The sequence below is a fragment of the Molothrus ater genome, chromosome 12, assembly GCF_012460135.2.
Source record: "Molothrus ater isolate BHLD 08-10-18 breed brown headed cowbird chromosome 12, BPBGC_Mater_1.1, whole genome shotgun sequence".
Lineage (NCBI taxonomy): Eukaryota > Metazoa > Chordata > Aves > Passeriformes > Icteridae > Molothrus > Molothrus ater.
Genome location: NC_050489.2, coordinates 13,261,303 through 13,285,150, shown reverse-complemented (window position 1 = coordinate 13,285,150; position 23,848 = coordinate 13,261,303). Strand labels below are relative to the sequence as shown.

At 44.9% G+C, this 23,848-nt stretch overlaps 1 protein-coding gene across 3 annotated transcripts in view; it reads right to left on the bottom strand.

Moving 5' to 3' along the window:
- The window catches only part of WDR59 (WD repeat domain 59), a 49,184-nt gene that overhangs the window by 24,886 nt on the left and 450 nt on the right, over window positions 1-23,848 (bottom strand). For 2 of the 3 annotated variants that reach the window (XM_036390524.2, XM_036390526.2), the window contains exons 2-13: window positions 19,652-19,701; window positions 17,990-18,125; window positions 14,795-14,880; window positions 13,812-13,892; window positions 11,738-11,775; window positions 9,732-9,820; window positions 9,153-9,269; window positions 8,113-8,190; window positions 7,215-7,371; window positions 5,432-5,511; window positions 3,169-3,301; window positions 9-133 (exon numbers count right to left, since the gene is read on the bottom strand). In XM_036390524.2, coding sequence (XP_036246417.1) covers window positions 9-133; window positions 3,169-3,301; window positions 5,432-5,511; window positions 7,215-7,371; window positions 8,113-8,190; window positions 9,153-9,269; window positions 9,732-9,820; window positions 11,738-11,775; window positions 13,812-13,892; window positions 14,795-14,880; window positions 17,990-18,125; window positions 19,652-19,701 — 1,170 coding nt within the window. Of the gene's footprint in view, window positions 1-8; window positions 134-3,168; window positions 3,302-5,431; window positions 5,512-7,214; window positions 7,372-8,112; window positions 8,191-9,152; window positions 9,270-9,731; window positions 9,821-11,737; window positions 11,776-13,811; window positions 13,893-14,794; window positions 14,881-17,989; window positions 18,126-19,651; window positions 19,702-23,672; window positions 23,845-23,848 lie in introns of those variants that run through there. The other variant, XM_036390527.2, reaches the window with a different exon arrangement.

The window sequence follows — 23,848 nt, the reverse complement described above, 5'->3', positions numbered from 1 at the left end:
CTCTGTACCTCCACATTGACATTTCGGATCTGCACATTGATCAGTGAAAACTCCTGCTGCAGTGTTTGAGGCAGCCCCAGTTGGTCTGTTTTCTTTCCCACCAGGGGATCATTCAGGAAATCTTCTTTTAAGGCTGAAAGGAAAGATGGAAAACAAGTTGAGACAAGCTATAACAGGCAGAGTATCTCACATGATATCAGGAGGCAGCCAAGACAGCAAGTTTTCCTCTGCTCTTCTGACAAATGAAGGTATGAGCTTTACCTGGAAAAGACTTGTGAGCTTGACAGTAATAACTGTTGTTTGGAGGCAAGTTTCTGACCCTTCTCTTCAAAAAATCAAAGCTGTCTGCACATAGAGTTCCCAAAAAAGTTACAGAACCTGCCTGTACTTTGTACAGTCCTAAATGGTCCTTCTCTTCTCATGTGAGACCCTTTTTCCTCCCTACACAATGCTGCCAGAGTCACGATTGGCTGAATCGGAGCATCTCAGTTCAGCAGGAAAGAACTGCAGCCCTAGCAGTCTCCAGGAGCAGCTCTGGTCTTTGGGACTAAAACCCCACCATTCCTGACTTTCAGGGAAAACTTCCAAAGCATAACAATGCTTTGGGAGAGAGCAGGGAGTATTTCTGGTCCTAATAGAAGCTTAATTCATTTGCAGCAGCCATTTGCATTTAATGTTGCAAAGCACTCTAGTGCTTTAACAGCCTTTAAAGACTCATCAAAATACTGTGTCTAACTCTTCAATTCCAGCAGTTTTTAGGAGGACAATAACCCCTGAAGGCCAGAACACATTTAAACAGCCAGGCAAGCGCTGCAGGATACAAAGAATTAAGTTAAGGTAACAAACTTCACTGAGTTTCAGAAGAATTGGTCTCTGCCTGTGGTTGTGCCTTGCTTCTTGCTGTGCAGCTCCATAAGGGTGTTTTGCTGCAGCACCACTTCTTAAGAAAGTCAAATATATTTTATAATGATGGTTCCAAGGACAGAAGGGAAGTCCTGATTTTTCAGCTGTCATTCTCACACTTGCAATATCACATTGCACAGACTATTCCCAGCAAAAACAAACAAATGAAAAGAAATTCAAGAAGTTGACCTTTTACAGGCATTCGTCTAGGAGTTACTGACTTTGGTGCAGGGACAAATATCTGGTATTACCACTACCCAATGGGCTGCTCCATTTGGATAGGTAGGATGCTTAGCCAATCATTCTTGTTTGCAATTCTATTACAGTGCTTAGATATATTCCAGAAAAGGGAGCTGAAAAGGAGATTAAAGGAAGATCAGTGGCTCTCAGGGAAGATAATTATTTCTAGCTCAAGATACCACACAGCTTACTGAAAAGCCATCTCTGAGGTTCCCAATATGGGCAGTGCCCTCCCTTTGTCTTCTCCTCCCATTCCCTTCCAATTAGTTTTTAATCCTCCAAAGCCCCACGTTTGTACAGATTCCTAAAGCTCCTCCATAAGTAGCAGCAAGAGCTGTGCAGCAAAGGCACAGCTGGGGCTCTCTCATTCACCTGCAGAGTGCTGATCTCTTCAAAAGATCCCCCAAAGTGCTTTACTAATGTAACATGGAGGCTTTGTCTGTAGCTGAAATGCAGCCACCCCCAGGGTGAAACATCAACAGTCCACAATAGCTTTTTGGCAAGAAAGAACTGAAATTCCTACCTAGGGATTTGCTTGTGTGTTAATCCTGCAGTTGTGTTATTTGCAGCAAAATCTGCCCTGCTACAGAAAAGCCATATTCATTCCCTTTGGCCATGAGGAAAACCACAACAGTCTGAACCAAAGAAGAAACCACATAGAAACCAGACCCACACAGTAACCACATGGGATGTTTTGGATGTGCATCATCAGGGACAGTGGAAGAGTTAACTCCCACTTGTGGAAAAAAGAGAGATGAGGCAGCCAGAATGAGAATGCTCCCAGCTGGAGCAAGAGAGGTTGTGCTGCCCGAGAAGCACTGCTCATGGGGAGCACAGGTATCTGGGGCTTTTTCTATCATCTTATAAAACCCTGACTTTGACAGAAGTTCTGATGGCTTTCAGAAACTTGTTCTGTTGCCCCAAAGGACAGGAGACAGAGAGGAACTTCATTGTTAATTGCTGAGCAAGAAACTTACAGTTAGGAAGAGATGCTTTCACTAAGGGACCGCACAACTGCTCCTTTATTCAATGACCACTTTCTCCCCTTCTCTGCAGTTTATTGGCAAGCCAAAGGGAGAATCAAGTTGCTTCCCTATAAACCATCACATGGGGATCCATTGTGGCACAGCTGCAACACTGAAAGGAGCTGTGAATTTAAACCCAAACTGACAAAAAGGCACTGGGGCATCCAATTCTTCTTCCTCAGTGTAGCTGTAGAAATCCCTTTAGATACCTTTTTCCATGCACATCACCATGTGATGCTATAACCTCTTCTCCTTGTACTTACACTGTTCAAACACTAACCCTGAATGTTTAACCTGGCCAGAGCCTTAACCACACTGAGCCTCCTTCATGTCCCTTCCTTGCATGCCTTCTTTTCTGGAGGGACACACAAATACCTTCTGTCAAAGTGTCTCCCATCCACCCCTCAGTACATCAGAAGCCAGAGATATTATCCCTCCCATCTCTGCTCTGTCAGCCTTCAGTGATCTTTCATCAATACATGACCAAAAATTCATGACCTGTTTCTGCTTCTGGTGAAGGCACCATCAAACACCTCCTTGTTAGATTAGTTCACACAGTGACCCCAGCAGAAATGTTTAGGTACCAGGTGTGACGTCAGTAGCTTGTGTCAGAGTGCCTCACTCACACACTCCCTCTTCTGAAGGCTCATCTCTCAGTTTAAACTAATCTGTCTTCTTAAAAAGCAGAATTTACTTTCTGGTTGCCTCACCTTTGGCAACAAGCCACAACTACAACCTAAAGAGCGTGCAATTAAATGACAATCATGACAAGCAAGAGTTTCATTTTACAGCTAGAATCATTGTGTTAAAAGAGAAAAAACTTGAGAGGACCATCCTGAGGAACCCCTAGTGTTTTTCCTCTCCCCTGATGAGGAATCCATCAACCTTTGAAACAGCAGCAGGTTGTGCTTTGCCTATGTTTTATGCCAAGATGTATCTTCTTCCCACCCCAAAGATGCTGGTGTTTGAGGTTCCACAAGGCATCACTTCTCTCACTCACCTTCCTCATCCCCATGTCCAGAGTTGTGCTGGGGCTCTGTGTCCTGGGGGTGAAGGGTCTTGTCTGGCTCTGGCAGATGAGAAATCCCATCAATGAGGTCCTCAACTCCATCCAGGATATCATTAGCACAGAGCTGAAAAGAACAAACACACCCACGTGCTGCACAACAGAATCCAAGTTGTGGGAAGAGCCCCACTAAACAACTCACTTCTCCAGACAGATGGATTTGCAAGGTGGGTCTATCCACGCAGCAGTCATGACTAAAACTGCATTGTTCCTGTGACAAAGACAGGTCATCTTCCACTTTCCAGCACCCTCAACTCTGTCACCTCAACAGCCTGGCCAAATCTCCTGCTTACTTAAAAAGCTACTTAATTGACAGGGCCAGTCTAAGAAATAGAGGTTTACCTTTAGTCAAAACTAAAACTGATATTACTTCAATTCCTTGAATTAATTTGTTAAAACATGTTCAATTTTTTAGATCAAATTTAATAGTAGCACACTTTCTGCATTTGATATTTACACTCCAGTAGGATCTAGAGACCCAGGTGCATACATGGGGTCCTATTGTTCTAGGTCCTGTATCAAAATGAGACTATAAAACCCTGGATTTGAAATTCAGCACAAGAAAACTGGGAAGATGAAGGGAAGAGAAAGGATAACGGTGTGATGTAGCAAATTACAGCATTGGTCACCAGCAACATGCCATCATGTGCATAGTTTGATCTAGACAAAGACAAGGACAAAAGAGTGGGAGCCAGTAGAGGAAAAATAAAGGCTCTGACATGAATGAACAATTGATTTAAAGACAGGAAAGAAATCAAATGTTCACAAATATATCAGATAGGAGAAAAGGGTCATTTTTCACAGAGAAAGTTTGTTACAGACCTGCAGGACTCCTGCAGGATCTGTGCTGGGACACATGCTTCTCAACATATTCATTAAAAACCTGGAATAGGAGGTGAATAACGACATGACCAGGTTTGCTGATGCCACCAAGTTTTTCAGGGCAGTAACAAGTGTGGCTGATGGCAAACAATCACAGAAGGACCTTACAAGAGCAACTATATTAAAATGAAAAATGAACTTTGGCTCAGATAAATATAAAGCAACATACATCGGGAAAAATTTCAAGCTGAAAGTTCAAGCTGAGGGAACAAGATGTAGAAGCAAGACTAAGCTGATGATTTAATGGAATTATGACAATTTACAAACTAAACTGAGTATTGAGAATTCTTTAGAGAGAACAAAGCTCAGATCCCCATCCCCAAAGGTATGTACTAGAACTGAAAAAGGGTGGTGAAAGGCAAAAGGACAATCACAGTTCTGGTACGAAGGATAAATTAAATCAAGAACTTTTGACTTGAAAAAGGAGGCAACTGCGAAGGATATGATGGAGGCCTACAGAATCATCAGTAACACAGAGAATATTGCTCATTTCATCTTCAATTGAATGAAATTAGGTGGAAAAATAAACAAATGAGATGGTTTTCCACATAACACGCAGAAAAGCCATGAACTCCTTGTTGTTTGATGTTTAAGGTGACAAAAATTTACACAGGTCCAAGAAAAAAAAAAGAACAACTCTATGGAAATGACACTCATCAAGCTCTACCAAATACAAAGATGCCAGACTCAATGAGCCTCTAAGTTGCAAACAGTAGGAGGCTGACAGGGCATTTGAGAGAAACATCACTCCATGCCTGCCTCCTTCTTATCCCCTCCCAAGACATCAGCTGAAGATGTGACAGGGCGCACTGTGGCCATATGAACCTATGGTATGAGCCAGCACAGCTGTTCTAGTAATTGCATCAGAATCTGTAACTGCTGCAGATCCAGACACACCACCCCCCCCAGGCTTAGAGGCAATGGACACAAGGGGAGGTAGAGGAGGGCACAATCCCTACGTTTACCTGGTACCTAAACCGCCAAGAAATAGAGTCTTGTGGCATTTTAGAGTAAATACAGGCGTAACTGCCCTCCATCTTCTTCAAACAAACTTATGCACTTAATGTTAGACAGCAAAGCAGCCTTGCACAGCCACCAAAACTTTTGAGACACAGGCTCAAAAGAGAAGACCCATCACAGGTCTCCTTGGGGACGTTTTTGGGCTGGAGCTGAAGAGGAAAGTGAAACAGCAGCAGCTGGCTTCTGTGCCTGCAGCTGTATGATATTAGAGGAGTGACTGGGAGTGCAAGGAAGGGGAGGTGAATCCAGCCTGTAAGAGAAGTGTCTATGGTTGAAGAAGCAGAGCTCCACGTACCCTCTGCAGCTGAGAGTCAATCCGCCACATGCGCAGGGTCTGATCCCGGGACCACGTCACCAGCTGGTAATCTTTAGAGCCTAAAGAGGACAGAAACAATCAGAGACCCCACCAGAAAACAGAGACTATCTCAGTCTTGTGGTCAGTGTAAAGAGAGTCAAACAAGTCACCAGGCACATCCAATGGATAAGGCACTAAACTTAGAAAGGCACAGCAAGTCCTTTTCAGCTTCAAATTGACCCAGGTACATCAGCCTTTGTGCCTCCTCACACCACAGTCACCACACCTCTAAAGAGGCTGTGATTTACAAGCCAAAAGCACCAAATATAATGAATGTGAGACAACCAGAATAAACAAGACCCACAACAATGTTTATTTAAATAGAAGAAATAGTATAGTAAAAATAAATGTTTCTCAACTATAACTGTAAATTGAAAATATCTTTTAGTTCATCAAATCTGTTTCGAGAGGTAGATGTTTTAAAACATTTCTAAGAAATGAGAAGGTGGTTCTGCCCTTCCTCTTCTTGCTTCTGAAAGAGTTGGATGATGCCAAGTTCAGGTTGTAAGGAAATAGATCTCACCACATACTATCTATCAACAGGCAGAGGTACACAGACCTATTTATGTCCATGTTTAGGTCTTGTGATACAGTTTTAAGTTTCCCTCGTCAAACAGCTGCTATGCTTAAGAATTTGCTGCTGCACAGCTGCTTCCTGCACCCCTCTGCTGAGGCACAGGGGCTGTCTAAATACAGCACAACAGACTCTGTGGAAGGAAATTTGTGCTATCTTAGTTGTTTCCACACTGAAGCAGACTTGGAATGTTTGTGTGATTGATTTAAGTTGCCTGAGACAAGCAAGAAGTCCAACCCTGAATAGGTATCTATTAATGCAGCTAAGACAACCAACTGTAGCTCAAGCCTGCTTCAATGGTCACTCACAAACTATCTTAGTCTGTGCCTCAAGATCCTAACACAGCTCTCCATTGCTTTCCTCTTTTTGAAAGAGGAAAATCAAGTTATGGAGAAGGAGGTGACTTAACTGAATGGCCCCAGCAGCTGGTGGGAAAGGGCTGGACCAGCACTTTCACACAGCACTGCAAAGCTGTAGCACAAGTGACACCAAAGCCAGCCATGCACATTCTGTCAGTGGCAGCTGAGGTGCTGGAAACAAAGCTGTGCTCTGTGTGGTTATGCAACCTCTGGTATGGAATCTCCTACTCTTAGCTGCTTACACTAGAAAATTTAGTCAGGACTGAACTCTAAGAGCAGACTCTATCCCAAGTTATTCTTCCCTTGCCTTGCAGCAGACAAGTAAGGTGTGCTTGCTGGAGCCTGCTGACCCAGGCCATGATATGAGGGGTTAACTGGTTAGCCTGAGGAGGGAAAGGGTGCCTGCACTCATGCACCTATCTAATAATTTGCACAATTTATTCTGAAAGATTCATTTAAAAAGAGACTCCCAGGAGAGTGAAAGCAATGAAAGTCACCACTGACCCACTCAGCATTTGGTAGATTTGTTTTGTTAGCATGGAAACAAGGCAGTGCTTCTGTAAGCTCTGTTTCCAGCACCTCAGCTGCCACTGACAGAATGTCATAAACCAGTACAGAACAGCTGTAGTTTGAGGCAGGCAGTGGGGGACAGGAAGGTGGGCAGGAGCTACTTCAAGGAAAGGCAAGAGTCAAAAAGCAACAGCATTGCAATCAGGAGCCAGGTCTCCACACCCCTGGTTACCTGACAGCCACAGTGTAGGGGAGAGAGCACATTCAACCCTGAACTCACCTTCTTTCTGCTTCCTCCACTGGAACTCCAGCACCACATCATCATGTCCTACGAAAGTGTGGACAGGCGTGTTCAGGTCAAAGACATTCCAGAGGAGGAGACTGTTTTCCCGACGGAGCTGGGGGACCATCACTGTCACCAGTCCATTGCTGAAAGGCTTAGGGAGAAACACCCTTCCAGTTAGCCAGGGAGAGTTCCCATGCTGCTGTTATCATACTCTTATTTTTCCCTATTCCCACCAACACAAATGCAGAGGTTTTAAATGAGCTCAGCACAAAACAGAACCAGGCCAAAACCTGGGAAGGTACAAGGCAATTGCTGTGCAAAAGCACTGTGTTTCAAGGGGTAAGCTGTAGTACACTGAAATATTCAATACAGCTCACTTAAGATGAGTAACTTCTTTCTGCTGCTTCCTCACTTTTCATCTGTGAGGCTGGAGGGATTTCACCACTGACTTTTCACTGGGAATCCTTACTGCAATCTGCCTAGAGCTGCAAGAACTGCTACCTGGGGACTGAGCCCCAGCAGCTCCTCAGGGTCACGATGCTCAGAGGAACACTGGAAACCAGTCCTACACCCCTCACTGCTTGGACAGGGAAAGGGGATCAAGATTCAAGGCACAGCACTGGCTTCAGGCCACACTCAGATCTCTGGGGAATATGACTGATACTAAGAGCCTTAGCTTCACTTGGGTGGGTGCTTGCTCACTCCTTCTCCCGAATGCTCCCACTGTGGATGCTGCTTTTCTATGCCTTATAGGCACCAAGGAGTTTTACAATCAACTTGATAATGTCCACAAGCAGAACTGCTGAGAAACCCTATAGCAGTTCTTTATTTAATGTCTCTTTTTGCATTCTCCTCAGAGCACAAGTGGAACCTGTGGGAATTTCTCACTGACCGTGTATCTTGCCTTCCAGACGGGAACCTGGCAGGGAAGGATATTGAGGTATTTCCGAGGCTGACGGTAATCCCAGAACTTGAAAAAAAAACAACAAACCAAGTGAAAGGCAAGCAAAGGCAGGAGTCAGCTGGCTATACTTTCAGGCTGTAGTTTTCCATGTGGCTTGCAGATAGAACAGATCAAACAGCATGCCAGGGTGCCCACAGCATCATTTGTAATCCCATTCATTAACAGCAGAGACGGCCCCAAAGGACAAATACCAAGCTATCAGCATCTGGCAGCATCCCTTAGAAAATGAGTGACTTGGGGTCATATTCACAGTGATCATAGCTTGAGTAATTAGAGCAGGGAGACAGGCAGCCTGCTTGGGCTTTCAGAGCTACAAGGTACCCTGCAGGCTGCCAGCCAATGTGCCAGTCCAGGCTGGAGGCAAGCCCACCCTGCTGTTACTGCTAATTTTCTAATGAAGAATCTAACCTTTTGCTTTGCTAGACTACACATCAATTGCATTTGCCTCAGAGCTTAGCTCAACGTGAATGAACTCCATTCGGCTGACATACAAAGCACACTATTTCCCCCAAGTAAGAGGCCCTGCACAGCAGTGCTTGCAGGCAGTCTCTTATTGATAATCCTGTTCAACATGAGCTTGGAAACTCCAGGGGCTGAAGTATGTCTCCCCTCAAGTTACTATAATCAGCTTGAGGTTGGCAACATGCATTTCTGGAAAAAGGCTCTTCTGGCATGTGTGCTCTGTTCCTTTCTGGCAAGCAACAGGCAGAGACAGTTGTTTTCAGCTTCCATACTGCCCTAATCTCCACAGATATGTGTCAAATGTATGTGCACCCATTCTTCAATGACCTCTCTGCCTGTTCTCAAAGTGCAGTTCTGGCTCAACACACCAGGTGGCCAGAAACCAAACAATAAAGATCCAGATCTTGCCAATGGCAAAGCACTTCCCAAAACTTCAGCAGCAGCAGAAGGGAATCTGCTCCACTATCCTTCCTACTCCCCAGCAGGAATTCAAAAACACCACTTACCCTGACAGAGTTGTCCTGGCTGGAAGTGGCCAGTGTATACTCATTGTCAGGATGCCAGTCCAGACCGTGGATTTTAGAGAGATGAGCTGCCAAATACTCCACTGCAGTGCTGGGTTTCTGCAAGGAGAGACACTGTCCTTCTCAGCATAGGACACCTGAAAATTGGACTAGTTCTTTGGCATAAAAAGAGACTTTAACCAGGGCAAGACAGTTAGAACAACCACCCCTGCTGGGGAACAGCAAATAGCTCAGTATAAGTAGCTGAAGAAAAAATCCTGTGAAGGTATGGCAAATTCCAGTCACCAAGTGCAGCTCTAACCATACTTTATACTCAGTTCAACAGTTAAGTACTATGAGATCAAAAGGAAAATGGTAATGGGTACAGTCTCTGAGGAAGGAGGTTACCTACATACTCTCTTTCAGGCTCTTGGACTTCCAATTCTCTCTAGTTTAAACTGACCCACAAGAGAGCTCTGGGATAAAGTAGTACATTTCCTCAGTATTCATCTGTCACCAGAGGAATATCTGTATTGGGTAGGTGAGAAAATGTACAGACTGTTCAAAAATTCCTCAGCTTACCCTTTTGTCCCATATTCGGACATCTCCATCATGGCTTGTTGCTAAACAGTTGGCATTTTTCTTGTTCCATTTCACCTGGGAAGCTCCAGCTGCAGCACAAACAGAGCAAGCCAAAACATACAATTAAATAGAAAAGAGAACAGTAGTCCCATTGCCTGGGCCTAGAGCTGCTCTTAGCCCAGGAAAGGCAGTTCAGAGGAAGGATATCCCAGAAGGCCAGCATGAAGGATGGCATGAAAATTATTAACTCCTGGTTCCTTAGTGTATCATTTGTATCCTCAGGACAGCAAAGTGTTCCAGTTGCATGCCTAGAGATCTTTATCACATCTTCTAGCCACGGGCTGTACCTGATTAGAATACTCATGTCCACTAGCTCCAATGGAGGAACTTCCTCCAGACCAGAAATATAGGTTCATCATCTCCTTCCCACATCCCCTCTCTTTTTATTCAAGTTACTTCTAGGTGCTTAGGGTCTGTTTCATCTCCCCACCACCCCCCATACTATCAGCTGTTACACAGGCAACTAGTGCTATTGATCTGTGATTAAAATACAGGTGTAGGAGAAGGCTGCAGTGCAGGTGATGCAGGTGACCTTGGGTGGACTCACTGGGTGGACCAGAAAGTCCATCTGTCAAAATATACCACAGAAGTGAAAGAACCAATGACAGTGTAAAGAAACTGGATGATGGTCCAGATATGACTTATATGTGGTATCATGAGGGACTCAGTTAAATCAGATGATAGGTGGTTATTTCCTAACAAAGCACAGCTTCAGTTAATGTGGATTGTTCAGGTATTGTAAGCATAATGCATCTGTTCATCCTTATTCTGCCAGTATTTTCAAACCTTCTGAGCTATCAGAAAGGTGAGATCCATGAGAAAGCTAAACAGATCTCAGCCTGCTGCTATTCCCCACCTCCACTACCCACCTCCTGCTGCATGGTGAGCAGATTCATCCTGACAACCTGGCAAAAAGCTATTCTGGGGGATAAAAAGCTGCAAATAGACTGCCAGTTGATTGATTTGATCCACTCACTGAAGGGTACACAAATGTCTGGACCAGCATTAAACAGCAGCAGGCACAGGAGGAAGGAAGGAAGGAAGCAAGGAAGCTTTCTGGGGAGCAGGCTGCTGGGCTGGCTCAGCCATGAAACCTCACCCCAGACACCAGCACCAACCACTGCTTCTCTCTGACTCAGTAAGGCTTTTTGCATTTCTGTGACAGAGAGGTTTGCTGGCTGGGAGGGGAATGGGAGCTGCTGCAGATGCATAGCCTAAGGAGATGTAAGCAGCAGAGCATGAGAGTCACACATTGTAAGGATTGCTCCAGTACTGGGGACAGTAACTCAGGGAAAGGACGTTTTGCTCATCACCCGTGCCCAGTCCCAGCTCCAGCCAGTGAGGACAGACACACAGCACCTGCCAGCTGGTGGTATTGCAGGGGCTGGACACACACCTTGCCAGCAGGCAGGACAAGAGCCTTTCCAGAGAAAGCACAGCCCAAAGACAGCACCTTGTGTGCTCCCTGCATGTTGCAGGTGCCTCAGGGAAGTGGATGCAGCCAACTGCTGTATCCAACCCTGAGTGAATGAGGGGACAGGCTGGCACAGAGAGCTGCTTGGGGTATGGTTTAGTTCCTCATCTGATTCAATCAAACATAAAAGGATGTGAGGAAATTACAGACAGGCAAGCCAGGACAAGCAGTGCAGCAAGGTGGTTAAGCAGGGAGGGAGTTCCATGTGGCCATTCACCAATGCTGGGGCAGCAAATCCAAGTACCATAACTGCCCTCCATGCCTGGGAACCTCAAGGGGCTCTTCTGAATTCTGCTTCTCTTAAAGAGTGAACTGGAGCCTCTCAGGCTGCTCCTACACGGGGCAATCACACATGGTGGCACTCCTGCACTTTGCCACACTTGGCCTTGGAGCATGAAGGGAAGGAAGAATAACAACAGGGGCATGCAACAATAACGTTGTTTAATGCCTACATCACACATGTCAGACTTACCAACTGCAGAGAGTGAGACCGTGGGCTTCCTGGTGTCTCTGAAATACAATGTGGCCACTGTAAGTACACACAGCATAGTCCAGCCTTCCCAGAGAGCTCCCTGCTATTCCAGCACTAAGGTAATTGCTGGCTTGGGACCTCATGTACCTTCTGCTTACCAAAATACACCAGCATTAAATGGAATAAAAGTGATCAGCTGGAGGACAACAATCACCCTGGAAGTGTTCAAGTCCTGGATGGGTCTTGGAACAACCTGGTCTACTGGAAGATGTATCTGCACTTGGCAGAGGGATGGAACTAGATTTTTAAGGTCCATTCCAACCCAAACCATTCTATGATCTTGTCTTGCCAGCACACGCAGCAGGAAGTTTAGGACAGAGCTAGACTGGACTAAAGGGAGGAGAAACATACACAAAGTGTGGCATATTGCAACTGGGTAGGCAAGGAAACAGGGCTCATGAATTGTTGCTGTGGGAAGCAACAAAACAGCCTTTCCAAGGAGGATTAAAGGAACAAACAGAGCTGTGGAAGCATTCAACAAAAGCCACTGATGTGTTCGTGGAGCCTTTGCAGATTCTGATTCAAAGCAGATGGAGTAGTTACTACAGAGCAAAAAACTTCATGTCTAGTATATAGTAACAAAATTAGTAGAAAATCAGCCCAGCTGTGTGCAGACCAAATTCTGTCTGTCTACAAACCAAATTTTGCAGCAGCAGAAACCAGTGTGGCACCATGACAACTCCAAGCAGCCAGGGCATAGATCAAGGCAATAATTTACTTCCTGGCCTTGCTCCTCAGGATTTCACCTGCTCTTTCATGAAAAGTGACAGTGAAAATAAGGAATATTATCTTCAGCTTTTTCTGCTTGCTGAAAGCAGAACATTTTCTGGAATGGACTGCACCCCTCCCTCTAAGAATTTCTGCCTAATCAAAAAGTTATTTTGTATGAAAAATTAAGTGGAGAATTTCCAGCTGCCCTTATTGCAGGGCTGCCTCCTTAGGGTGTCATTAGAGACAGTCAGTTCAGCAGGATGTAAATTTGCTGGAGGCCAGCACCTCAGTGCTCCAACAAGCTCAGAGCCTCTCCCAGCACAAGTGGGATGTAGGGGCTTTCAGAGACTGCCTAAGGAAGCAGTTCTGGGCAAGTGACACAGGCAGACACAAAACAATGGAAGGGCACAATAGAGTTAAAGGAGGAGTTCTGATAACATCCTTCAGACATCTCTATTTTTTCTTCTTGGCATTAAGATAGTATCACAGGAAAACAACCGGCAGTTATTGTATCTCTGTGTCTTTTAATTACACATTAATAATATATTGTCATTCTCAAGCACCATTTAAGCAAGGAGCCAAGTGCTTGTTCATAGGAACTAAGCAAGCCTCCGGGTAGCCTGGTGCAGTGGGGTTATATAATTATCCTCCTATTATAACTGAGCAAGGGAGGCAGAGAGGAACAATGTGATTTGCTGGGGGTCATAAAGAGCTGTACAGCTAGCAAGAGAACCCAGCAGACCCAGTACCAGCTCCTTGCTTCTCAGGTGTAAAATCTGCGGCTTAAATTTGACCTATAGTTGGAAATATCTGCTACCCTGAAAATATCCATAGCAGAAAGCAACACCAGGCAACAAAGGAAGGTACAAACAGGAAAACCTTCCTGAATACCATTGTCAGTCTTCCCACTACTGAGGGAGAACCAGCAACAATCAAAGAATTTAGTAGAAAATGGCTATAGGACCATGAAATGGTGCTCATTAACTGAGCTACAAAATCCCCAACAGGTTGAGGAATAACCTTGGGTCCAGGAAAAGCCCTCAGGGAAATATCTGAAGTGGGCACAGAGTGAAGCCAGACAGTTGTAGCTTAACTGTACCACTCTACTGCCCATCACTGACTCTGAACTGGCTTGAAAAGAGGGGAACAGAAGTCATCTTGGAGACAATGGGAAATAGCTGAAGCCCCCAGAAGCACAGCTAAAGAGCAGCTCCCATCAGGGTGTGCTTTGCCCTGCAAGATGATAATTACAGAAAAGAGTCCCAGTGATTTCCCCAAAATGCAGAAACATACTGGTTCTTACTTGATGTCCCAGATGTAGATGTATGTGTCTACAGAACTGGTGACCAGTAGGTCTGGCTCAAACACTGCCCAGTCCAGGTCACTGCAAATGCAAAATCATAGATCAGTAAAGAAAAGCACACAGATGTTGCATCAACTTTTCACAAGCTGCCAGTACATTCTCCAACAAATTCACAGCAACTCCATGACATCTACTGAAACTTTTAAAGTAAAAAGCAAGATCTTAATAATTTCTCTAAGTAAATTCCAAGAAGCAATGAAATGCTTCTAAGTAAATTCCAGTGAAGCATCCTCCTAGTCCTGAACTTTACAGCTACTGTGTGTGTGCTCTTTCCCCTCCAGGCAAAGGGACACTGTCTCAAAGAGTTCTCAGTAACCACACATCCTTGGCATCAACCCCTCACTCTGGGATGCCTCCCTGCTGGAACACCAAGTGCACCTGGGACACAAACAGCCTCCAGTCAGCCCAAACAACTGTTATTTCAAGGGCTGCAAATACTTCCCACAGTCAGGAGCTTGAGAAAAAGCAGTCCCTCAACTGCATTTCCAACCCAGCATTGAAATGTGACCTTAAAACAAGAGGCAAAAATCTCCCCTGCACCACTGTAACATTCTCTAAACTTGGTCTTTGGGATTACCTGCCTTAATCAAGCTGCTATCACACAGAAACACAGCTGGGATTCAATTTAGTAAACATGCTATCTGCTTCCCAGATGATGGCTGCTGCTCTTTACAAGGACAGCAGCCTAAGGCAATGACATTCGAGCCATCAAGGGCTAAGTTGATAAACTGGGGGAGCCATGAGAGGGTGAGCCACTTCACACATGACATCATCACCAAATGAGAAGGCAGTCCAATCCAGAGAAGTGAGTGAAAAACAGGCTCAGAGCAGAGCCTGAGTGAGGCCAGGACCAAAACATTCAGCTTCTATGAAACAATGCATTATTTTCCACTCAACAGCGCACAGCATTGCTTGTTCTTCACCTGATCACACGTGTGTGTCCTTGCAGAGATGTGCAAACTTCCCCATTTCCTTCCTTCCACTTATACAGGTCAACACGCTGATTGCTCTGCAATTAGATGGAAGAAAGGAGAGACAGTCTCAGGCCAGCCAGGTAGGACATGGATCTGGGTGTTAGGACCAGGTTCCCTTCACTTTGAAGAACCTCAGTTAACAATGAGTCATTCTGTGAATTAGCAAAGTCCTTGCCCAAAGCAGGAGAGCAAAGATGAAATACAGACTGCAAGGACTTTCAAAAGCTTACACTTTAATTACACCCACTTAAAACTTGAGATAAACTAGAAAGGGAGAAAAAAAATCCCACATTGCAAAATCTTTCCATGAAATTATGTTCTCAGAGTCTTTATTTCCTAACAACATGCTGTAACTGCAGGCAACAGGCAGACAAATTCTCTCTGCAGGAATACCCTGCCAGTCTGTTACATTCACCAGTGGAGGTTTTGGTGAGGGGGATAATGGATTACCACTGGTCGTCCTCAGCTCCCTCTCAGTTCCCTTCTGGGATAATCAGGGCCACTGCCAAACACAAACAATACAGTCCAATGGCTTCAAGGACACCTCCTCAAGGGTACTCCCCCAATCCATGCCAGCCCAGGAGAAAAGCTTTAAGTGTTTATCACTAGCTGTAAAAAACAACAGCAAACCAGATGTATCAATGACAACAATACTCAGAGTTCCTTCACTCATTCCAGGAATGAATCCTTACCCAAATGCAGCCACAAGCAAAGTTACTTAAAACTAGTTATTGTGCTGTAAATTCATGTTCTGTCTCAATCAAGGTTCACTTCAGGTCAAGCCAAGTCTAATCTTTCTGGGGCTGGAATTGCCTTTGTGGGTGCATACAGAGTGCCAAGCCCAGTGGATCATGACTGAAAATTCGTGCAGATTTTGCAAAACCTGAAAGAATATGACCTTAAAATGTTATTTTCATTAGACCCCTGTTTTCAGACTTTTAGGTAGATGAGGGAAAAGATAAGAGACTTCAGAGAAACACACAGTTGTTGAGGTTGGAAAAGACCTCTAAAATCACTGACTCCAACTGTTATGTTACAATTTTTGTGGTGGTGGATTTTCTTCCTACCCCAAAGCTGCTTCATGTGAATTTCAACTTGCAGATAGATAAAACATTACAGCTTTCTTTGAAATGAAAGGTCTCATTCCAGCTCAGCAATAATATATGACATTTCTCTAACTGCTCACAGCAGGGCTGCACAAGAGCTTAGGGCAAGAAAAAACTCTTTGCATGTTTCTCATTGACAGAAGTATTTAAAGGGTAGAGTGAAATTACCCAATGGGATTTAGCCAGGACTCCAGAGACAAGACACAAGATAATGATCACCAGAGAGACTGCTCCTCCCAACAGGAGCATTTTCTAAAAAACTGTGATTTTTGTATCAGTATTCACTTCCAACAATTTCATCACCCCCTTGTTCAAGAATCTGTGGCCACACAAAAGGAAAAACAAGGATCTAGGATTGAAAACAGCACCATTTCTGAAACAACAGCTTAGGAGTCCCCAGAAACATGCTTGAGCCAGAGGGCAGACAAGCACAGCAAAAGAACTTGGTCCAGCTCTTCTGGAAAGAAGCTAAACACAAGGACAGATTCCCCTCTGCCTGTACCACTTCCAATTAACAGGACTGCAAACTAGATGATGCTGCTGGCAAACAGGATGGCAGCCTTTTACATCCCTTTTCCATCCACAGGGATGCAGAAGCATAAGACCCTTGGGTTGTTTACAACACAGTGAAATGGCTTGAAAGGTGGTATTTTTGACCCAAACTGAAAAAGCTGCCTGATCTCATCTTGGGGATTTCTCAACCAGTGTCTCAGCAACTATGTTCAAATCCCCAGAGCATCACAGAATCTTTTTTTATAAACAGAAGTAGCAAGGTTTGATGCCAGCTACACCTGGTTTCAGTCTGGAACAAGATTGGTTCCTGTATCCACTCAGAGCAGAAAGAGGCAGGAGTGCTCAGATGGGTGAGATGGGCACAGCTCTCCTTTGCAGGGTCCTGCTCAGGTCAGCATGAACTCATCACTGGATATTGTCTTCAGAGTGTGTTTGAAAAGAAGCTTTCCTACTCCACTTGTGACCTGCCCAGTGCATTTCCTTACTTGGTTTTGGTTTCCACAGACTGCACCCAGAAGTGGCACTGAACTAACTCTTTTACTAACTCTCTGCTCAGAAGAAGACTGCTGCTGAAGGCACCTTTAAGACATCAGTCATGTGCCAGAGCTGGAAAGAGAGAGGCTGGGGAATGTCAGAGAGCAAGCAGCCAGAGGCTCCCAGCTGACAGCACCACTCCACTTTTAAAACTGCCTTTTATTAAAAAGGTAGCAAATCCAGGAACAAAAATCATAAGAAATCACCTTGAACTAAGTGTTTTCTCAAAAGAATAGACAGAGAGATTTCTCCATCCCTAGCTAGTCCAAGACTCCCAGGTTATAAAAGCAGACAACACAGCAGAAAAGGCAGCTCACCCTGGAAACAGTCTGCACCTGGCTGGGGCCAATGGCCACAGTGCTGTGGGTGATGGCTGAGATTTCCATCAGCAGAGCTCAGGGCCCTGGTGAACAAGCTGCAGAGCACGACAGACCAAGTACAGAACAGAGCTGAAGATTGCACTTGGTCTCACACAGCCATTACTGCTTCTTCAGCTCAACCCACTGCCTCATGGAACTCCTCACTGACACAGTCCATGCCCAGCTGCAAACCCCAAGTTACAAGCCAGTATTGACCTGTGCTATTTACAGACTGCCTGGTGCACCACAGCCGAGCAGCAAGGCAGGGAGGTGAAACAAAACAGCACAGAGCAAGAAATTCAAGAAGTGCACAAATCTCAGACTGGAAATCAGAAAAAAATATAATTTCCCTCCAGAAAAGAACCATTTGGATTCTTGATTTATTTGGCAAACTGTTTTGTAAATGACAAGCAAGCAAAACCAGATGCAACCCTGACTGCCCAATAACTGAGAGCCAGTCAGCTGAACACCTCCCTGGCAGTAAATCAGAATTAGGCCTTGATCTTGCAATGTGACTTGCAGAAGCATGTCTGTGCCAGCTCCACACAGCCTTCCAGCTCTGCAGAGGCTCACCCATGAAAGAAAGACCAGGGAAGAAGATGAGTTACAGCTTTTAAACTGGGTGAACTTACAGAAGCTGCAAAGTAGTAGGCGTAGCTGTCGTGGGGGTTCCACTGCACCGCGCCGATGTCCCACTTGCTCTGCCGGGAGATTTTCCGGTGACCCTCGTTGGGTGCATCCAGATTGACAATGTAGAGGAAACGGCGGCTGCAAGACACACAGACACCTCACAGGGCTGATCTCAAAACCCCAGGCTCACATGGAGCTCACAGCCTTGTGTCTAGAGGCACAAGAACCAACAGAGAAGCATTTCATGAGACAAGTGAAAACACTATTCCTGAAAATGCAACATTTGACTACATACTTCAAAACTGACTTAAAAAACCCACACTGAAAGTAAACAGGATCTGCAAATGTAATAGATAGCTTACACCATAGAAAAACCCAGATAACTTGGATATAAAGAAGTGCTGGAAAATGGTGCAAACATTCAAACAGGCTTTGCAGGCCTAACACTGCTGCAGCAGAGCCTAAGTGGCACAGTCCCAGGAGTGCAATGCAACAGCTTCAGCCCGGATAGGTTGCTCTGAGCAAGAGTTAATGAGCCTTGACAAAGATGATTCTACGTGGGTGCTTCTTTCCACACCGGTCTGAGGGCTTGGTTCCACCAACAGTACAAAAACACCTGCACAGAGCTCATGCTCAGCTGCAGCAGCTTTTTAACGTGGGTGGACACAGTCCTGCACAGATTTAGTTCCATTACTTACCTGAGCTAACTCTATATGCGGCAGAAATAATTCTGCATGATAGCAAACCTGAGCTCATACATCCTGCTGAATGTGGCCAATTCTCCACAAAGCAAGGTATCATCCTGCTTACAAGCAAGAGAAACTGCCCAGAAATAATTGTGAGCCACTGAACCCTATGGAGGACCAGCATCAAAACATAATGAACCCTACATAATTACCCACATGAGCATCATCTCTCAGCTGCAAAGTGACCACACAGCTGCTCTGAGCACTGGCCATTCCTCCTGTTATTCCTCTACAGCACTGCCAGACTAAGGGTTTACATGGAAGCAAGCACTGCTTCGAGCTGTACCAAAGGACTTGGCTCCTTGAAGGCTGACCAAAGATCAGCTATACTCACATGATTCTGAAATGAACATCCTAATTGGTGTGGCAATTGTGTCACTGACGGGGGGACAGGAATAGCTGTTAGTACTGAAAAGCAGGAGATGGAAAGGCACTGCTGAGCTGGTTCAAGACTTGGCCTGGAGGTGGATACATAAGACCAAGCTCTCCCGGAAGCTTGGGCAACTTGGAAGTCTGTGGCACCTACTGTGTTTGTATCATCCCACACTGAACCAGCAGAGAAGCAGGTCAGAGAGCCCCATGGCAATATTTGAGGCAAATTTTGTTAGGAAATAATCTAATCCGTATTTCAAGACAATCCAAACAGTACTTCATGATGCTCCCTCTCCCATATGGGGATTTGGAAAGGAATTTACCAGGAAAGCCACACCAGCATTTTACTGTGCTCTTGTTGCTGTCTCTCCAATCTGTATCCCATCGGGAACATCACCCTGAATCAGTTTCATTAAGCCTTGAACAGAATTCAGCTGCACCTTTCTGAAACAATCCACCAACCCTCTAGCACAGGTCAGCCTGAAGGTGGCTGGTCTGGCTTGTGGAAATGACTGTCACACCTCTAAGGGGGACTGTCACACTCACCCCGAGAGAACTGCGCGCTGTCCCAGGCAATCCACTGACATCGCCGTCGCCTGTTAAAGACAAGCACAGAACAAAATTAAATGATACCTGTCAGGTCAGCTGCTCAGTCAAACATAGGGCTTTAGGGAGGAGCTCAGGAAAGTTACATCCCCTTAAAGTAGCACAGAGAGGCAATGGGTGTAGTGGTTGATTTTGGGATACAGGACAGCACACAGGAACATCTTCGTTGGCACAAACTGAAAACAAAACCTGGCAGACAACATCATGAGCACTGAGACCTTGCTCCCTTCTTCCTGCTATGGCAATCACAGCTGCAGCCTTTCAATCAGCAATCTCTAATAATCTGTATTAATCAGTCTCTGCTCCTGCTCAGGAACTTTCTGAGTCTTTCTCTTTCATTGCAGAGCCAGATTTAATTATATATGTACTGGGAGATAGAAGTGCAATCATTTGTGTATGGCTGGTGTTCAAAAATGAGAGATGGCCAAGAGGCATCAGAATTTACTTGGCATTGCTTGTAAAGAAGGCTACGAGATAACTTAAAGGCCATTAGAAAAAAAAATATAAAAAAAGGACTGTTTGCATATTGTCTCCCCCTCTTTCTGTGCAGAATGAACTGGCTGATCATCTTGTTTAAATGCCAAGAGAATAAAGGAAAATTTTACTTGGAAAGCTGAACAGTTCCACCCATAAACAAAGATATGACTTCAAAAGAGTTTTGAGCATTCACAGCACAAAAATCAGAATATGCCCCACATTCTTCACACTAACTGCTGTCATCTTCAAAGCTGCCTCTCTGAGGGCTCAGGATGTATCTCCTGCTGCTGTTCAGGACTTTAAGTGTTCTCAGCATGGATGTAACAAGACTTCAGGATGTCCCACAGTTACTACTTACAAGCATCACTAAAACCTGACAGACAATACAGAAATCCCACTCCATTTCAGTCAGATCTGACAGCAGAATACTCATCACAAATTCTGAGCTGTTTCAGCCAGAGCCCATCCCCTCCTTACAAAAACCCCAAGTGAGGGAAAAGCAGCATCAGGGACCCATTCTTCTCTAGAGACCACATGGCAAACAGCTACAGCTGCCTGCAGAGTTTCAGCAGGAGCTCATGGTAAACCAAACCCCATTCCACCACTTTAACTGTTCCAGGAACAACCCCTATTCATTACTTTTTCCTAGGCAGCAAATCCAATCTTCTGGCAAGGTATCCCTAGTCTTAAAGCTAATGCTGTAAATAAACAGCTAATTCTAAGATCTCTAAATGATAAGGAAACAATTCCAGCTTTCTAGACTTGACAGCACCTTGCAAAACACAGAACAAAAACTTCAAAAAAGTAGATTACTGAATCTATATAAAAAAACAACAAACAAACAAAACAAATCATCAGGAGAAAGAACTTTTCCCAGATGGTACACATTTTTCTTCTGAGAAATTAAAATGAGGATCACTAAAGCCACTACAGTAATCAAAGCTTTCTCATGTGACGAAGAGCTAGTCAGGAGACATATTTCATACAGTTGGAGCCATCTTTCCCCAAGACAGAAAAAAACAATGTCTATTTCAAATGATTGTAATTTCATATACAAGTTTATTTTTCCTAGTGTTGGCACCAGGATCTCCTAAGTCCTTACAAATTGTTTTCAATAATGAACACTGGTAAACTGTTTTTTTCCAGGCACCAATCATCATAGAATGAAATGAACAATCAGAATGATGTAAAAAGTTTCACATGTCAGGCTGCTACTCTCATGGGTCACAAATTGAGTTGTTTTACAGCAACAAACAGTTCCCTATGATACAAGAGCCTTATCTAGGCAAAGGAAAATAAAAAACAAACTGTTGTCACTTAATAGTGATATATCAGTCTTCACAGCACAACCTTCCAGAAGGGAGGAGTTGAAACTGAACCAACCTGAAAGCAGTTTTTATCTCAAAACAACACTGTGGATAGCTGGAACTGATGTTCATGAATAACAGCAACATGAGTAAGCACAGTAGGAGCACTGCACATTTGAGAATTTGCTCTGAACCCACAGCCCAGGCAGCACCTTCTCAGACTTCAAGCATCTACTTTGGTATTTCACTTGATTTCTGCTAGGCAAGCCAAGGAAAACTCCCTTTCATGTCTGACCTTTCATTAGTTTCCCAATTACCTTCATTCTCTCCACCTGAGAGGCAACACACCAACCCAATTTGCCATGGCTATGCTGTTTTTCAAGAGCTGCAAACCCTTGACAAGCAATACCAGTTCCCTGCATGCATAACCTCCCATCTACACACTGAGTTGCTGCAAGTGCTTCCATTTCAGCACTGGGTGAGTTTTGCTCTCCTTTTGATAGTGTCAACAGCCCAAGAAGAGCCTGTGGCTCCTGTTTAAATCAGAAGAGTACACAGACTGCCACCTCTGTCAGCTTGCACAGAAAAATTCCACTTTTAGGTAACACAGGTCCCAAAACACACAGTGATTTTCTGATGTGTTACAGTTGGGGTGCTGTAGCTTTCTCATGACACACTCCAGCATGGTGAACAAAGACAACTGCAGTGCTTGCAGAGGTGTATTGGCTATAAATGTAACAGCTGCCCACTCTTTTGATTCTTGTTTCCATTTAGGTTGTTTTTAGGGTAGGGATTTTGGAGATAGTATGGCCTACATGCAGAGCTCAAGACTGGTGCTGGATGATTTCAGCCAAGGTGCTCCAATTTCTCAAGCTCAGGTTTCCCACCTGCAAAAATGTTCCAGCAGACTCCTAAAAAAAAGCTCAGACACAAATATATAAATGAGTTTAGCCTGAAGCAGCAGTCTGGCAGCCCCAGCCAGAGCAGTTCTCTGGTTTCATGTGGGACAGCAGGCAGGTCAGAACAGCTCCAGGAAGATCACACCAGAGTAAAGCCAAGTGACTGAAACCCCCATGCTCACCCTCTGCCAAGGTTTGTGCCAGTGCAGGAGTGACACTGAAACCAACTGCTGCAGCATGGGGTGGCAACACCTGTCCCTTCTGCTCCCACACACCAGACATTATGAGTAAGCAAATAAAGTCATGAGGCCTCCTCTCTCCTGAGCCAGATGCAACATGAATCTGTGATGTAGGGAGATGCACCCTCAGATCTCATTACTGACTTCCTAAGGGCAAATCCTCAGCAGCAGATGAGGCTGCTTTAACGTTTCTGGGAGGAAAACTAATACAGAGCTTTTGAGGTACAAAAGTGAAAAGCTTTGTGAGCTTACAGAGGGTGAGCTGGATGCAGCACACAGGATTCAGTGCTTCTGTTTGCAATGGTGAAGGCAGAGCCCTTACTGCTCCAGCCCAAGAGGACAAATTAGACAAGAGAGCTTCCAGAACTTTTTTTTTTTAATTTTTCTGGGTTTCTTGCTGAAGTATCTCATAGTTCACCCACTGTATCTAGCTTTGTTAAGCAATTGCCAAGACCTTAAACCCCCACATTTCTTAGAACAGAATCATAGAATCCTAGAATGGCTTGGGTTGGAAGGAACCTGAAGATAATTTTGTTCCAAATCCCCGTCATGGGCAGGGACACCTTCACTAGGTTGCTTGAAGCCCTGTCCAGCCTAGCCATAAACACTTCCAAGGATGTAACAACAACTTCTACAACACCATGTCAGCAAACAAACTCTGAGCCGAGCTCTGCTACCACCATCAGCTTCAAAAACAAAAGCTGATCTTTTTGCTATTCACAAAAAAAAAAATATATATAAGCCACTTTTTATTTTAATCAAGCAACACCCAGCAATTTATTTGGCAGTGAGACAGTAGCTGTAACAGTCTCCGTGAAAAGTGACAGAGCCATAGAATGGTTCGGGTTGGAAGAGACCTTAAAGCCCCTCTCATTCCAGCCCCCGGCCATGCGCAGGCATCTTTCACTAGACCAGACTGCTCAGGGCCCCATCCACGCTGGCCTTGAGCTCCTCCAGCAAAAGGAAATGAGGAAAGACGTGTAGGAAGTGGCAATACCGTATGTTAGGCCTGAAAATGCATTAAAAAAAAATACAAGACCTAATTAAGATTCGAAATTAAGTGCCCCGTGAATTAAGGCGTTATCTCCGCGCAAACGACTCCAGACCGCCTCAGCCCCGGCCATCGCCGCCGAAAGGCCCCGCGGGGCCGCCGAGCCCTCCCGGGCCGGGACCTCCCCCCGCTCCGCTCGTCACGGGCCGGCCGGGGGCTGCCCC